Below are 17,633 nucleotides of genomic sequence, written 5' to 3' on the forward strand. Positions count from 1 at the left end.
CAACATCCGCTATCTCCTCCTCTTCCTTAGAAAATCCCATGTTCCTCTCCCACACTTTCTTAAATTCAGACACAGGTCCTCTTTTACTAAGGTGCTCTAAGCATTTTAGCGCGTACTAAATCAACATGTGCGCTAACGCGTCCATAGGATAACTTGTTAGCGTTTAGCGCGCACTAATATTTACCGCGCGCTAAAAAGCATAGCGCATCTTAGTAAAAGAAGGGGACATTCTTTGACTCAGCTGGGAGACTATTCCACCCATCCACCACCCTTTCTGTAAAAAAGGTATTTCCGCAGATTTCTCCTGAGCCTATGACCTCAACTTCATCCTATGCCCTCTCATTCCGGAGTTTTCCTTCTTTTGAAAAAATCTCACTTCCTGTACATTAATGCCACAGAAATCTTTAAAAGTCTCTTATATCCCCCCTCTCCCGCATTTCTTCCAGAATTTACATATTGAAATGTATAAGTCTATCTCCATATGCTTTATGACAGAGACCACCAACCAATTTTATAATCTCCCTCTGGACCAATTCCATCCTATTTATATCTTTTTGAAGGTGTGGTCTCCAGAATTGCACACAGTATTCTAAATGGGACCTCACCATAGACTTTTACAAAGGTACTATCACCTCATTTTCCCTACTGGCCATTCCTTTCCTTATGCACCCAAGCATCCTTCTGGCTTTTCTACCTATTTTGTCACCTGGTGATCATCAGATACAATCACCCCTATACAGAAGTAGTTCATCCCCTATGCCAGGGGTAGGGAACTCCGGTCCTCGAAAGCCATATTCCAGTCGGGTTTTCAGGATTTCTCCAATGAATATGCATGAGATCTATTTGCATGCACTGCTTTCAATGCATATTCATTGGGGAAATCCTGAAAACCTGACTGGAATACGGCTCTCGAGGACTGGAGTTCCCTACCCCTGTCCTATGCTATACTGTTCCCTTAGATTTTTGCAGCCCAAGTGGACAACTCTGCTTTAGCATTAAATCTTAATTGCCAATTTCTGGACCATTCTACAAGCTTCGTTAGATACCTCCTCATGCTATCCACACTCTCCAGGGTGTCTACCCTATTAGAGTTTGGTATCATCCACAAAAAGATAAACCTTACCAGACAGTTCTTTGGCAAGATCATTAACAAAAATGTTAAGGCAATGCTCTCTTCCTCATAGCAAACTACATTTACCACTACCCTGTCTTCTTCCACTTAACCAGTTTTTAACCCAGTCAGTCACTATAGGGCCCATACTGTGGCACTTAGTTTATTTATCAGCCGCCTTTGTGCAACCTTGTCCAAGGCTTTGCTAAAATCCATCTAGCATTCCTCCCCTATCCAACTGTTTGGTCACCTAGTCAAAGAAATCAATCAGATTTGTCTGACAAGTCCTGCCTCTAGTCAAACCATGCTGCCTCAGGTCCTGCAATCCATTCAATTCTAGAAGCCTTACAGTCCTCTGCTTAAGAAGGGTTTCCATTAGTTTATTCACCACTGAGGTCAGACTAACAGGCCTGTAATTCCCAACTTCCTTTAATTAGTCTCTAGAATATTTTATCAATGCGATATACATATTTTAAAAAACTCAGTATATATACTTTGGAAGAAAGGCAGGATTGTGGAGAGATGATGGAGCCATTTAAATACCTATGTGGCATAAATGAGCAGGATGTGGGTCTATTTCAATTGAAAGGAAGCTCTGGAATAAAGGACCATAGTATGAAAGTGAAAGGGGATAGATTCAGGAGTAATGCAAGGAAATATTTGTTTACGAAAAGGGTAATGAATACATGGAACAGCCTCCCAAAGAAGATGGAAGTGAGGAGGAATGGATCTCAATTCAAGAAAACATGGACAAGCACAGAGGATTACTAAGGGAGGGGAAAGACTAGTGAAACTTAGTAGCCGATTTAGATGGGCAGACAAGATAAGCCATATGGTCTTTTTATCTGATGTCATTTTCTGTGTTCTAGTGCAATGTCTCTAGTGGTCCTGAACACTAGGGTTATGCATCAGAACCTTCAAGTTGCTTGCAGAATGCTGTCAATTGTCTTTTGAACTCTGCCTCCTTCCCAGGGAGCTTCACAGTTCCCCTAGTTTTTACCAAAGGCTCTAAACACAGAGCCTTTTGTAAGTATATATAAACGGGAGCAACCTTTTCTGAAAACACTTTTAAACAAAAAGAGCAGCATAACTTGAGGTTTAACATGTAATATGCTGGCTCTTACACATGTATTTTTTTAATGTTTATATAGGATTTAGTCCACGTATTTTCAGTAGTAGTTCAAGGCAAGGTACATTCAGGTACAGCAATTATTTTCCTGTCCTTAAAGGGCTCACACTCTTTCCTGAGATCATAAGGAGTATCAATAAAATAGAAAACTTTTTAATGAATTTTATGAGGTGGTGTTAGATACCACAAAGGTTAGCACAATTGCTTCCTGAATCACTGGTGGAGACCCTGATCTGATTTATCAGGCAGCTAGCACTTTGGTATGTGTCTGAGAAGGCACAGAAGCTGACTTGGAAATTTTAAAATATACACTTATATTCCCATTGTTAAATGGGAACTACACATAAAGGTTTTTAACCCCTCAAAACATGCTCCCTTAATATCTGTGTTGTGGGCCATCTACATGTGGAAATAGATGTTTTCTGAAATTGCCACTTAAAACATGTATGTAAATGCTACTATTTCTGTACATAAATGAGCATTTGTGCAAATTAATAAAAATCAGTAAGGTAAAATAAACTTTTTGAATCCTTCAAGGATGAGATTATAAATCTGTGTTATGTAAATAAGTGGAATTCTGAGTCTGAAGTGTTTCACTGCTTGTTAAACAACAGATAAGTAATCCTGAGCCCCATTTATGTAAAGTTAGTTTTTAGTTTCATTGCTTAAGGTTCAGTATTGTATCTGAGCATTATTTCTTATCTGCTTGAAATTGCTGGATGTAACATGAGCTATTAACTGCAACTATCCTGCATAAGGTTTGTCATGTGGAATTAACAGTGCTATCAGGGTACCATTAGGGTTTGAACCTTTCCAGTTCTTTCCTGACGCACTCTTTCATTTTGATGCACCAGTGAAATGTTTTAGCAGTTTGTGAAGAACAACTAGGCTTTAATGTTCTGTGACTTCTAATAACCTTCTGTGTAACATTGCTGGCTTCTCTAAATAAGTGAATAAGTGGAAACTGTTCACCTTTTCTGAATGTTTTCTCTTACAGGAAAAACGCTTTGAAGAAGATCGTACCCATTTTGCAATCCCTGAATCGGAATTGTATCCACAGACATTGTATTGTCTAAAAGTACAGGCATTCTTACCCACATCCAATAAAACTGGACATTTTAGTGCCATTGAGTGTGTTACAACTGAAGCTGGTATGAAAAATCTCAAAATTTGAGGTGTTTATATATTTCTGTAAATTAAAGGGGAAGTAGGCACCATTGTTTCAAACCATTAACTAATAACAGTGGTATAGGAAACAGCATCAAGTAATTTGAATATCTGAGCAGCACTTTGAAAGCACTTTAGATTTTTATGACTGCAGTAATGGATACAACACTTTAAAAAGCACTTTAAATTCAGTAGGGTCTCCCCAAAGGGCTCTGAGGCTTTTCCTCCTTGAACGACCGTTTATGTGTTGCCTGTTTGGTTCCACTTTATATATTTCTTCCAGTTTATTTTTGTGAATAATATAAATCCTAGCTGGTAAAGGGTTTTGGTTTTGAAGTAGACACCATTCCCATCTCTGTTGGTGAGCCAAAGTGAGACATCTGTGGCAGTGATCCTTGCGCTAAGGAATATGGATGGTGGCTTCCTCTGGAGCCCATTACTAGTCCTTTCATAGACAGAAGTAGACCTAGATATTTCTGTAGAAGTATTCCCAACCTCTCTCCTTGTGGATATATGAACACTATCTCTGCAGCCATGGAATTTTGTCAGTTCACTTTTTTTCTGCTATCTATTCAACCATACAACTCATTCTTGTCTTAAGCATGAATGTAGTGGAAATATGATAGTGGTTGCAGAAACACAAGGGTTGTGGAAGAGAATTCCAGGCTTTCTCAACTCCTGCTGACCAGACTCAAGTTACATGTGCACCAGAGGTTTATGCCTGAGCATCATTATTTTTGATTGGGCTAGATGGGTTAAAAATAAAGGAAAAATCGGTAGTTAACTGCAAATATACTTGTGGTGCTATAGCCCTCAGGAAATGCTGCTTTTGACTGCTCTGGAAGTAGAAGGAAGTTGCTAGGCCAAAATGTTTAAAAGATACATGAACATATGTATTTAAATATGTACACACGGATACACACAGACAAACTAGGAGCTATTGCATTCTAAAACTTCAAATCGCTGAACCAAGACCTTGAATTAAAGGCTACCACACCACCTGTACTACATTCACAACCCTGTCACAAGCCACTCTTAATAGCTGTGTGCTGATACTTAGCCACGCTCCACCTGGTATCACCATTGTGGGAATTTCTACCCCTACAACAGTCTCTAGATGTATTTGTTCCTTTACTTTAGCTTTCCAGCCACAGCTGAAGGGTTTCATTAGACTTGAAAGATCATGTTTTCTATCGACAAGCAGGATATCATCAATCACACAAGTGGTTGTTTTCATTGCACATTGCTAGAAAAGAACAGCTGTCCCAGAACTGAATATATGCTGCACATAATGGTCTCCTCAGTCTGCTCAATTTTGTTTTTCCTGTTTTGTAAAATGAACTCTGATTTTATTTTTTTTTTTCTATTAATTTTATTTTTGAAAGTTTCTCAACATTGCTTTTGTATCTTCTTTAGCTTTTCTTTATTGCATAGTTAAAATAAAGCTGAGAACATATTGCAGACCATGTTTGGCTTCACTCATAGCCACAATATAGAAGAAAGATCCAGAACTTCAATATCCATTCCAGTTCTGAGCTCTGAAAATAACCAGGCTAAGTGTAAGCATTGCTGAGGGATGCCCCTATGAGCCTGAAAAGAGTACCTTACCTCCATAATCATTACAAGGCTGAAAATCTTCTTGCATATGCAAAAACAGGAGCATGTATGAATAAAGATCATCTGACTCTGTACATTCTACTAGATCTTTCAAACTTTGTCAAGCCGCAACACACTAAATTTAGTGGCCCATGGTTCAAAACATCCAGAAGTGCTTCATGATGTGATCAGGATAATTGCACACAAGCGTACTCGTAGCTACTCTTAAGTTTGTAAAAATGAATAATGAAAATGATGCAAATGTTTTATAAAGCAAAATTATTTATTCATTATTAGGTATGGTTAATCATAAGATTGGTTGCATCATGAGAATTATTACAGAAGCCAAAAGCTGGCCTTGCTAGTAACAAATTCCAACGTTTTACCAGTTACACATCCATATTTATCCTAAATGATGACATTCCTTCGCTACAATCTAACTGGTCCAATTATTTGCTTCCATATAAGGCTCATTTCTATACCTTCATATGGGCGTATCACAGAAGCATTCCTAAAAATTACATTCTTATACCTAAAAAGTTACATTCTCATATTAAGCTTACATATTTTATAAAAAGAAGAAATACATAGACAGATATTGTAATATACTCACAAAGACTAATGCACACAGCTTTTAAATCCCTTCCTGTTACGACCAACCTCTATGTTGAGAAATTCATGTTCCTTTGACTAACTAAAACTAGAGAGAGAAGGAGGGAAGGAGAGATTAACCCCCCCCTCCCATCAGAGTTTCACAGAGTAAAAAAAAGTTGCTTAAGGTCAGAGGTTAAATCCCAGATGTAACCCTCTCAGAATTTCTTCAGATTTCAAATATATGAAATCAAAGTAAAATGTATTCTAATCAGGGCCGGATTTAGATGAAAAGAGGCCCTAGGCTATTCCACTTATGAGGCCCTTTCACCTCCCATTTTTAAGTTTGTAAATTACATGAGAGATAATAAAATACATCATTACTGTGATATATGTCAATATGTTAAATGAAACATGTTGTTATTGGTACTAACCTTTATAAAAAATGTGGCACGGATAATAAATAAAAAAAAGTCGAGAACACTTATTTGGACATTTATTCTTAGCACCATATATAGTACTTGTAACAATTACTAATCAAACATAACACACAACATTGCCCCTTCCTATGTCCATAGTGCCCCCAGTGCGTTCTGCCTCCCATCCCCCTTCCATTGAACACCCCCCCCCCCCCATGCCATTCTGCCTGCCTGCCTTCCATTAAACCTAAGAACATAAGCAATGCCTCTGCTGGGTCAGACCTGAGGTCCATTTTGCCCAGCAATCTGCTCACGTGGCGGCCCAACAGGTCCAGGACCTGAGCAGTAATCCTCTATTTATACCCTTCTATTCCCTTTTCCAGCAGGAAATTGTCCAATCCTCTCTTAAATCCCAGTACTGTATTCTGCCCTATAACGTCCTCTGGAAGCGCATTCCAAGTGACCACCACACGTTGGGTAAAGAAGAACTTCCTGGCATTTGTATTGAATCTGTCCCCTTTCAACTTTTCCGACTGCCCTCTTGTTCTTTTATTTTTTGAAAGTTTGAAGAATCTGTCCCTCTCTATGCCCCTCATGATCTTATAAGTCTCTATCATATCCCCTCTAAGTCTCCTCTTCTCCAGGGAAAAGAGACCCAGTTTCTCCAATCTCTCAGCGTATGAAAGGTTTTCCATCCCTTTTATCAGACGTGTCGCTCTTCTCTGAACTCTCTCAAGTAACGCCATATCCTTCTTAAGGTATGGCGACCAAAACTGGACGCAGTATTCCAGGTGTGGGCGCACCATCGCCCGATATAGCGGCAGGATAACTTCTTTCGTCCTGGTTGTAATACCCTTCTTGATTATACCTAGCATTCTATTCGCTCTCTTAGCAGCCGCTGCGCACTGTGCCGTCGGCTTCATTGACCTGTCCACCATTACCCCCAAGTCCCTCTCTTGGGTACTCTCATTCAATAACATCCCTCCCATCGTATAGTTGTACCTCGGGTTTCTGCTTCCCACATGCAATACTTTACATTCCCCCCCACCCCACCCCCCTCCGATGCCAGTCTTGGCCGCCCTGTCCTGACGGATCCACGTTTTGCCTCTCTCCCCGCGGGGCTGGGCTTTGCCCAGCTGTTTCCAGACTGACGTCTTTCCCTCCCCGATCCTCCTCCCAGGGCAAGAAAAAGAATGGGAGAAGCCGAGTCGGCGCCCCATTGCGGCCGGAGCCGGTTCCGATCCCGAAGCGTAGAATTTCTCCTTATTTTCGGTTCAGTGTTTTAGTGTTCACTGTTTTTAGAATAGTGTAATTTTAATTTTGCTAACAATTTGAATGTAGGCCCCTCTTGATCTTGAGGCCCTAGGCTGAAGCCTAGTTAGCCTATAGGAAAATCTGGCCCTGATTCTAATCTACACTTGTTACCTATAGCTACATAAGTAAATTCCTATTGTGTAGTTTTAATGACTTACTGACTTACTAAAACTTAATTCTGGATCTATACATACAATGATACGCATGTGGATTCAATTTGTCTTTCTCACTGCAAAATCAGGGCCCCTTGGAATATAGGCAACCAGGTCAGAGACCAACTCCTGTCTGCCTATAAATTCCCTGAGGACCAGCCTAGTCCAGGCTGCACACTCTTCAGAACAAAGAAGCCTTATAAAACTTAAGCTTTGCCATCTGGGGTAAATTTGCTATGATGCTTAGTAACATAGTAGATGACGGCAGATAAAGACCCGAATGGTCCATCCAGTCTGCCCAACCTGATTCAATTTAATTTTTTATTTTTTTTTCTTCTTAGCTATTTCTGGGCAAGAATCCAAAGCTTTACCCGGTACTATGCTTGGGTTCCAACTGCCGAAATCTCTGTTAAGACTTACTCCAGCCCATCTACACCCTCCCAGCCATTGAAGCCCTCCCCTGCCCATCCTCCACCAAACGGCCATACACAGACACAGACCGTGCAAGTCTGCCCAGTAACTGGCCTAGTTCAATATTTAATATTATTGTCTGATTCTAAATCTTCTGTGTTCATCCCACGCTACTTTGAACTCAGTCACAGTTTTACTCTCCACCACCTCTCTCGGGAGCGCATTCCCTCTCCGTAAAGTAGAATTTCCTAACATTGCCCCTGAATCTACCACCCCTCAACCTCAAATTATGTCCTCTGGTTTTACCATTTTCCTTTCTCTGGAAAAGATTTTGTTCTACGTTAATACCCTTTAAGTATTTGAACGTTTGAATCATATCTCCCCTGTCTCTCCTTTCCTCTAGGGTATACATATTCAGGGCTTCCAGTCTCTCCTCATACGTCTTCTGGCGCAAGCCTCCTATCATTTTCGTCGCCCTCCTCTGGACCTCCTCAAGTCTTCTTACGTCTTTCGCCAGATACAGTCTTCAAAACTGAACACAATACTCCAAGTGGGGCCTCACCAATGACCTGTACAGGGGCATCAACACCTTCTTCTGACTACGCCTCTCTTTATACAGCCCAGCATCCTTCTGGCAGCAGCCACTGCCTTGTCACACTGTTTTTTTCGCCTTTAGATCTTCGGACACTATCACCCCAAGGTCCCTCTCCCCGTCCGTGCATATCAGCTTCTCTCCTCCCAGCATATACGGTTCCTTCCTATTATTAATCCCCAAATGCATTACTCTGCATTTCTTTGCATTGAATTTTAGTTGCCAGGCATTAGACCATTCCTCTAACTTTTGCAGATCCTTTTTCATATTCTCCACTCCCTCTTCGGTGTCTACTCTGTTACAAATCTTGGTATCATCTGCAAAAAGGCACACTTTTCCTTCTAACCCTTCAGCAATGTCACTTATATACATATTGAACAGGATTGGCCCCAGCACCGAACCCTGAGGGACTCCACTAGTCACCTTTCCTTCCTTCGAGCGACTTCCATTAACCACCACCCTCTGGCGTCTGTCCGACAGCCAGTTTCTGACCCAGTTCACCACTTTGGGTCCTAACTTCAGCCCTTCAAGTTTGTTCAACAGCCTCCTATGAGGAACTGTATCAAAGACTTTGCTGAAATCCAAGTAAATTACATCTAGCATATGTCCTCGATCCAGCTCTCTGGTCACCCAATCAAAAAATTCAATCAGGTTCGTTTGGCACGATTTACCTTTTGTAAAGCCATGTTGCCTCGGATCCTGTAACCCATTAGATTCAAGGAAATACACTATCCTTTCTTTCAGCAACACTTCCATTATTTTTCCAACAACTGAAGTGAGGCTCACCGGCCTGTAGTTTCCTGCTTCATCCCTGTGACCACTTTTATGAATAGGGACCACATCCGCTCTCCTCCAATCCCCAGGAATCACTCCCGTCTCCAGAGATTTGTTGAACAAGTCTTTAATATGACTCGCCAGAACCTCTCTGAGCTCCCTTAGTATCCTGGGATGGATCCTGTCTGGTCCCATCACTTTGTCCACCTTCAGTTTTTCAAGTTGCTCATAAACACCCTCCTCCGTGAACGGCGCAGAATCTACTCCATTTTCTCATGTAACTTTGCCAGACAATCTCGGTCCTTCTCCAGGATTTTCTTCTGTGAACACAGAACAGAAGTATTTGTTTAGCACATTTGCTTTCTCCTCATCACTCTCCACATATTTGTTCCCAGCATCTTTTAGCCTAGCAATTCCATTTTTTATCTTCCTCCTTTCACTAATATATCAGAAAAAAATTTTATCTCCCTTTTTTTTTTTTTTTTTTTTCTGTTCAAAATATTTTTATTGATTTCATAGTTATAAAATAGAAAATATACAACAAAGGCTTCCGAGGAAGCCTAACAAGAAAAACCAAGTGACAGCTCCCTTCAGTACATCATATCACAATAAGAAATATTATCGATACTCAAGGATAGAAGCAACAAATAATAATGAGAAAACTAACACAGTCTTCTGGTCATAGTACATTGCAAGATAAATACATAAATAGGATGGCAGGACCATGAATTATGTATAGTATCATAATGTAGTCTAGTATGTAAAGCCATAGAGAATACAAAAGCTTAATAGAATCTGGCATTATAAATGGAGAGAGGGTCATATTGATTCCTGAGATATATCAGATAAGGAACACCAATGAAAAGTGTGAAAGATTAAAACAAATTGATGAGTGATGTTATATCAATAAATGATCTCATAAGCATTATTTCAAAGGTCTTGAGTAGAATGGTCTATTAGTATAGACCATGTATTATCATAAGTGGATAGTGACTTAGAACGTTCTGCCATATGTTTCTCGTATTTAGCATGTAGGCATACTGAATTCCACCAATGAGTGAGGCTGAGGTTAGAGAAGTCTTTCCAATTTTGTAAAATTAATTGAAGAGCTATGAATAACAAAAGGGTCAAAAGACGATCATGATACAAAGATAAAGGTGAGGACAGTGCCGAGGATCCCAGAAGTAAGACATCCAATGTGAAGGGGTCATTAATAATAAAAAGTTTGGTAATCATATTCCAGATAGAGGACCAAAAAATCTGTAAATGGGGACAATCAAATAACATATGTCGTAGGGAGCCTTCGGAGGATTTACAGGTCCAACAGGAGCTATCCGTGGATCTCTTAATTTTAGCTGTTTTGGACGGAGTCCAGAAGGCTCGATGATACAGAAAAATCGCAGTTTGTCTATGGGAGGCTGAGTGGAGCGATTTAAAGATCCTAATCCACAGTTCCGTCCACATACGATCAGTTAACGGAGATTGCAACACCAAATCCCACTTAGTCAGGGAAGCCGAAATTGCAGGGAAACATTTTGAACGTATATATTTATACCAATTAGATGATTGTCCATGGGATGCAGAGAAGGAAAGAGCCATAGAGTGTAGGTCTGAAGTGGTATGAAGAGAAGTTGGAGAAGGATACCTCGCAGAAAGGCAATGGTGGAGTTGAATCCAATTGAAATATTGAGAGGGAGGGATGTTATATTTGGCCATGATATCTGAAAAAGTAATCCATTTGTCATTAGTCAAAAGATGGGAAATATGCCAAATTCCTCGCTGTTGCCAAGTTTTCCAAACCATCACCGCGTTGCCTATCTTGAGTTTGGGGTTATGCCAGATAGGTGCAGATACTGAATCAGCCAATTTCATATTTGAAAGGGAGTCAATATAATTGATCGCCTGCCAAGTACTTAATATAATCGGGTTTTGTTTTGCCAATTGAGGAAGAGGAATGGCAGGAGCATGATGCAATATATAAGAATCAACTAAAGAGAGTTCCAAAGGTAACCATGTAGGATTTACATGCATAGACTCAACATTCAGCCATAAGGAGCCCTGAGACATCAAAAATGCATGGTGATATTCGCGAAAGCTAGGAAAATTGACTCCTCCCTGCTCCTTAGAACATTTCAGTTTACGGAGTGCAATCCGAGGCTGTTTGCCTTGCCATAAAAAGGAAGTGAGTAAGTGTTCAATACGAGAATAAATTGAGTGAGGGAAGAGAAAGGGAAGCATACTAAGGATGTAATTGATTTTCGGAGTGATCATCATACGTATTGTAGATAGTCTACCCCACCAGGAGAGATTAAGGGGGGACCATCTGGAAGTGCAGGAGCGAATAATAGAGAAGATATAGTCAGAGTTAAGTCGTGAGGTGGAGTCGAGAGAGGGCCCAAAATACAATCCAAGATATTTGATCTTAGAAGGGGACCATATGAAACCATATTGGGAAGAATCAGATTGAATATCTATACAGTTTAAAGGTAAAAGTTCAGATTTATTGATGTTTAATTTGTATCCAGAAATCGCCGAATAGCGATTAATTTGTTCAAGGATAAAGATAATAGATTCTGGATGAACATAAAGAAGAACATCGTCGGCATATGCCGAGAGTTTAACTGAAAAATCATTGTAATGAAAGCCAGCAATTCGAGAATCATTCCGTATAGCAGATAAAAGTGGTTCAAGAGCAAGATTGAAGAGTAAGGGAGATAGGGGGCAACCCTGTCTCGTGCCACGGGATGGAGAGAAGGGTTGGGAAAGAAGTCCATTTATCATAATTCGTGTCGTGGGATGAGAGTAGAGAACTTTAATCATAGATAAGAAGGGATCAGGAAAACCATACCAACGTAGAATATGAAATAGGAAGGGCCATTCTAGACGATCAAAGGCTTTTTCGGCATCAAGAGCCATGATTACCAGTCTATCTGCGTGAGAAGATGAGTGGTGGATAATGTGAGACAAGAGTCGGGTATTATTAGAAGAGTAACGATTATTTAGAAAACCAGATTGGTCTGAGGAAATGAGCAGAGGAAGTACGGTTTGAAGCCGAGAAGCAAGGATCTTAGCGAAAATTTTTGCGTCTACATTGATTAATGAGATGGGACGGTAATTTTTGACCTCTTGAGGGTCCTTACCCGGTTTAGGAAAGACAATGAGATTAGCTTCTGTAAAGGAGCCTGTGGAATGACCTTGATTGCACAAGAAGTGAAAGAAAGGAAGCAAATGTGGAAGTAAAATTGGTAGAAAGGCTTTGTAAAATTCTATTGTAAGGCCATCCGGGCCTGGAGATTTGTTCGGAGCCATGGAGTTAATGGCATCCGTGATTTCCTGGGAAGTGAAGGGAGAAGAAAGTGAGAGAGAATCTGTAGGAGAAAGAGTGGGGTGCGGGAAAGATAAGAAGGAATTGAGATTAGCTTCAGAGGAGGTGATTTCTGAAGAATAAAGATCTTGATAGAAATTATGGAAGGCGGATGAGATGATTGAAGGATCTGTAGTAAGTATTCCTGCGGGGTCTTTAATGGATGATATGGTAGTTTTATCCTGGGATTTTTTCAAATAATTCGCAAGCAGATGTCCAGGTTTGTTATTTTCTGCGTAGTACGAAGCCGCTTGGACGAAGACTGAATTGGCAGCAGATGAACTCAATAAAGAGTTGTATTGGATTCTAAGGTTACGAAGAGTAGTCAGGGCTGTAATATCAGTAATGTCTGAAATATGGGTAGCTTCCGCTTCACGTATGCGAGATTCAAGGTCTCGTAGGGTTTGTTTTCTAGAGGAGTGGAGTCTAGCAGTAAATTGAATTATTGTCCCACGTATGAAAGCTTTGAAGGCATCCCAGGTGTTGATCCAATTGGACTGAGTGGGGATGTTAAAATGAAAAAATTCTTGGATGGCCGCAGTAATACTTTCAGAGAATTGGTTTTCAGCAAGGAGTGAAGAGTTGAACCGCCATTGCCTACTGCGAGGTGTAAGAGAAAAGTAAGAGCAAGTCAGGGAAATAGCTGCATGATCAGAAATTGTGATAGAGTGAATATCAGAGGTGGTGATGTGAGGTAAGATAGAAGAAGAGGCAAGAAAGTAATCAATCCTGGAGTATGTCGAGTGTGGTGCTGAAAAGAACGTAAATTGATCAAGGGTGGTATGCTGCAATCTCCAGGGATCTGTTAAGTGAAGCTGGGATATAATATCATGCAATGCATACCATGATTTTGGTTTCTTGTAGGAGGCATGTGATTTCCTGTCCTTGGAAGGATCTAAAATAAGATTAAAATCACCTCCAATAATAATAGGGGTGTCAGGATCCTGTAAGATATGATTGGCCAAATTATGAAAAAATTCAGGAGAATCTAAATTTGGTGCATATATATTTAAAATGCGTAATGTGCGATTGGATATAGAAAGTTTGGCACTAACCCATCTACCATAAGTATCATGAGAGCTAGATAAAATAGAGATGGATGGATGATGTTTAATTAGGGTAATTACACCATTTTTTCCATTCAGAGCAGGGGAAAACAATGGCGCACAAAAGCCTTGTTTAAGAAATTTACTTGAGCTAGATTCATTGAGATGAGTTTCCTGAAGCAGAATAATATCTGATTTAAGATCATCAATATAAGACAATAATTTCCGCTTTTTAATCACATTATTTAGACCTTTGATATTTAAAGATGTTATTGATAATGACATTGAAAGCATGGATATATGATATTTAGCATGGTTGAGATACCTAAATAAGCCAGACAAAATTTGGTGTGGGACTTATAAGCTGTAAATAAAATTATGGCAAAAAAAGCAGAAGCTGTATGCATCTTATAACAAAAATGAAAAATCAACAAAAGGATTATAGTAGAGGAGTAAGAGATGTACCTGAAAGGAGAAAGAGCCCACTGTAATAAAACAGCAAGCAAAAAACTTTGGGTGGCCGAGGAGGGGACAGATAGCCAAGTGAACAAAACAAACTCAGCAACCATTTGATCAGTGTATTGCAAAAGGTAGCTCTAGCTGTATGCACAATTACGGTAACTATAATAAACAACAGGTCAAAAAGTTTAAGTGCTGTGTTTATAATGAATGAACTATGCCAACAATGGCAATCCACAGCAACCACTAAAACAAGTGAATCATCAGAATAAAGAGGCACATTCAATGTCAGTCAGCCATGAATGCCTGCTGTGGAAGTAACATTAATGAAATAAACTAAAAACAATATATAATGATTATAGAGTTCAGGAGGATAAATAAATGGAAAGAGAGGCATAATAATACAGAAAGATGAACTACTCAGGCAGTCAGTGTGTCCCACTAAGGACATTAGCACTCTGATCTAGTATAAATGACATCAGATAGCAAAGCCTATGATGTCATAGGATAATACAAGTAAGGAAATTCATAAAATAAATAAAAGATTAAAATCCGTGGCACAGTAATTGAGTCATGTGTGAAAAAATTGCAGAAGACCAAACCTATGTAGTAAACATTCATCATCTAAGTTTCTGGACATTTAAAAGTGTAAATTAAAAGCCACTGTACTTTCATTATGCTTACCAATTAACATCCGCACCAACGAGAAGAAAAAGAGTAAGAGGTTCAAAGGGTTTTAGCAGGTAGAGTGAGCATAATAGTCCAGTAACATAATATAATATTAAAAAAAACAAAAAAAAACACAAAATGGCTGAGGTGCAAGGTCTTGCATTGCAGAGTCACATGTCTGTAAAAAGAAGAGAGTAACGAACATGCCTAGAGGTCCTGCGATGCAGTGGAAAGGTAAAATGGTAGTAAAAATGAAAAATAAATTAGAGAAGGAGTCATTCAAGCGATATATAGTAAAAGAGAGAGAAATAATCATGGAAATAACAATTGTAGAGTTAGAATAACATGTAGAAAGAGTCAGTTTCAGAGGCAGCATGGCAGATGAGCATCAGGCACAGAGGGAAACAGGCTCACACAGAGTCAATCGGGGTTGGTGAAGTCTCTTCGATGTAAGTAGCCAGAAGCTCCGGGTCAGTGAAGTCTTTTGTTTGATTTAGGTAAGTTACCCTCATTCTTGCCGGGTAGAAAAGACCGTAGCGGGCTCCCATCTTTTTTAGTTGTGGTCTGAATGCAAGCAGTTGTTGTCGTGCTTTAACAGTGTTCTTGTGCAGATCTGGGAGGAAAAGGATCTTATTTCCCTCGTGGGTCACAGGCGCTAGTGATCGGGCTTTTTGCTGAATTTCTAGGACCTGCGGGTAGCGGAGGATCCGAAGCACTATGGGTCGTGGCCGGCGATCACGCGGGAACCTGGAGGATGGAGAGCGGTGAGCACGTTCAATTTCAAAATCATGCTTAAAGTGCAGATCTAGTATTTTGGGGATGAAGGACTCCAAGAACGCCACCATATTATTGCCTTCCTGCCCCTCCGGGACCCCCAAAAGACGCAGGTTATTCCGGCGGGAACGATTACTGGCGTCCTCCATTTCTTTTTCCAGGGCCAGCGTGCGTTTCACGTGGCCCTGTAATGCCTTAACATTGGCATCTGTGGTTGCTGATTTTATTTCCAGATCAGCTATTTTCATTTTGAAGGTGGTCAGTTCAGTTTGGATTGAAGATAAGTCATCTTTAAGCTCAGAGATGGCATCCTTGGTCTCAGTCATCAGATCCTGGACTGTTTTGATTGCATTCCACAAATCAGACATGGAGGGAGCCTCAGGGCCATCCTGTGTCACCAATTTAGAGTCCTTTGCGGGAGAGGGAGGGTCGGGCTTGTGCCTTTTGCCCTTAGTAGCTGTAGCCATCGTTTATAGTGTGGATGGAGCTGGATGGAGGGGTCTAACACCAGTGCAGTGCAGCCAGAGAGTAAAAAGATGGTGAAGGTTGCTGGAGCCTGCTGTTCAGACGACCATCTTTGTCGGGCTCAACAGCGCCCCCCTCTTATCTCCCTTTTTTTTTTACATTTTTAGCCATTTGTTCTTCCGCCTGTGCCTTCGCCAAACGTATCTCTCTCTTGGCTTCTTTCAGTTTCACCCTGTAGTCCTTTCTGCTCTCCTCTTCTTGGTTTTTTTTATATTTCATGCTTATCAGTCATACTAATGTCCTAGCCTGCCTTCCTGTTCCTTCAAGCACATATCACATTGAACTCAATCTGTTATTCCCATCTTTTGCTTTGCCTCTCTGATTATGATTTTCTAGCTTATCCAATATTTTCTAGTTTCATATATTTATGTATAGCCACTAATACCACATTCTCATCTGCTCTTGGATTAGGCCCTATTTATCAACAGATTTTTCTAACTAGTGAATCCTGGTGCAATGTGAGAAAGTGTAAAGGCTGATTTTTTTAGTTCATGTTTGCTCATTTCACCACATCTACCTGTCCAGGTAAACCAAGCTGGCCCTCCCCAGGCCTACTTAAGGCACAGGACAATCTCAGATGGTAAAATGTGTGTTCACCAAACACCCCCCAAACCCTACTGTACTGCCATATAGGTGGCACCTGCAGCCGTAAGGGCTATTTGAGTTGTAGACAGATGGTATAGTAGGTTTTGGGGGGCTCACCATGACCTACAAGAGTTGTGGTGAGATATTTATGTGGCACCCTTTTTGTGACATTTACAGCAGTGCCCTGTTAGGTGCCCCACTACTCTGTTGCCATGTCTGGGTGGCCAGTCCATCACTTTGCTGGCCCCTCGCACATCCAAAAAGTCTTGTTCTAGGCATTTGGGACTTTGAATGATTTTTTGGACAAGAATGTAGTATAAAGATAGATGTACTAGGGGTCTGGACGATCAAACGGCTGGATGTAGAAGATGATTTTAAAAAAAAAATAAAAATTGGGGGACGTATTTTTTGAGAATGGTCTTTGGACACTGCTGACTTTGGGTGACTAGTGCCCTAGACCCAAAACGGACTTAGATGTTTGTTTTGATTATGCCCCTCCACTCATTCAGTGCTATTTTATATTTGATGCATGCAATTCCATGTGTAAATGCAAGGGGCTTTCACAGGGTAGAAGCAAGGGCAGAACCAATATGCACATGTAACTTAGAGAATATTGTAAGTTATATGCTAAAGTGCTACATTTAGGTCTACCCACTTATGGGTGCACCTACATATATAGGTTGTTGCGCTGATGCCAACTTTGCTAGCATTTTATAAACAAATCTTGGTGCCCAGATGTTATAGAATTAGTGTACAGAATCAAGGCACCTACATTGTGGTACCCAGTTAGTTTTGCAATTACCCCTCCCCCCCAAAAAAAAAAAAAAAGAAAAGTTTGTAGTTTTTCAGAGGGTACAAATTTCAAGTCTCTTTTCCCAAGTATAGTCAGCTGGCTGCCATTCTTTCAGCAGCAGCTGAGTGAGAGAGATATCTTATGTATTATTCATATGGCTGA

The 17,633-nt window shown here is 40.4% G+C and overlaps 1 protein-coding gene across 4 annotated transcripts in view; it reads left to right on the top strand.

The window, feature by feature from the left end:
• The window catches only part of IFNAR1 (interferon alpha and beta receptor subunit 1), a 105,714-nt gene that overhangs the window by 71,632 nt on the left and 16,449 nt on the right, over nt 1–17,633 (top strand). For 2 of the 4 annotated variants that reach the window (XM_033948105.1, XM_033948103.1), the window contains exons 9-10: nt 3,238–3,391; nt 15,481–15,558. In XM_033948105.1, the coding sequence (XP_033803996.1) occupies nt 3,238–3,391; nt 15,481–15,558 (232 nt within the window). The remainder of the gene's footprint in view (nt 1–3,237; nt 3,392–15,480; nt 15,559–17,633) is intronic. The other 2 variants (XM_033948106.1, XM_033948104.1) reach the window with 1 other exon arrangement.

Source organism: Geotrypetes seraphini, chromosome 6 (genome assembly GCF_902459505.1).
Source record: "Geotrypetes seraphini chromosome 6, aGeoSer1.1, whole genome shotgun sequence".
NCBI lineage: Eukaryota > Metazoa > Chordata > Amphibia > Gymnophiona > Dermophiidae > Geotrypetes > Geotrypetes seraphini.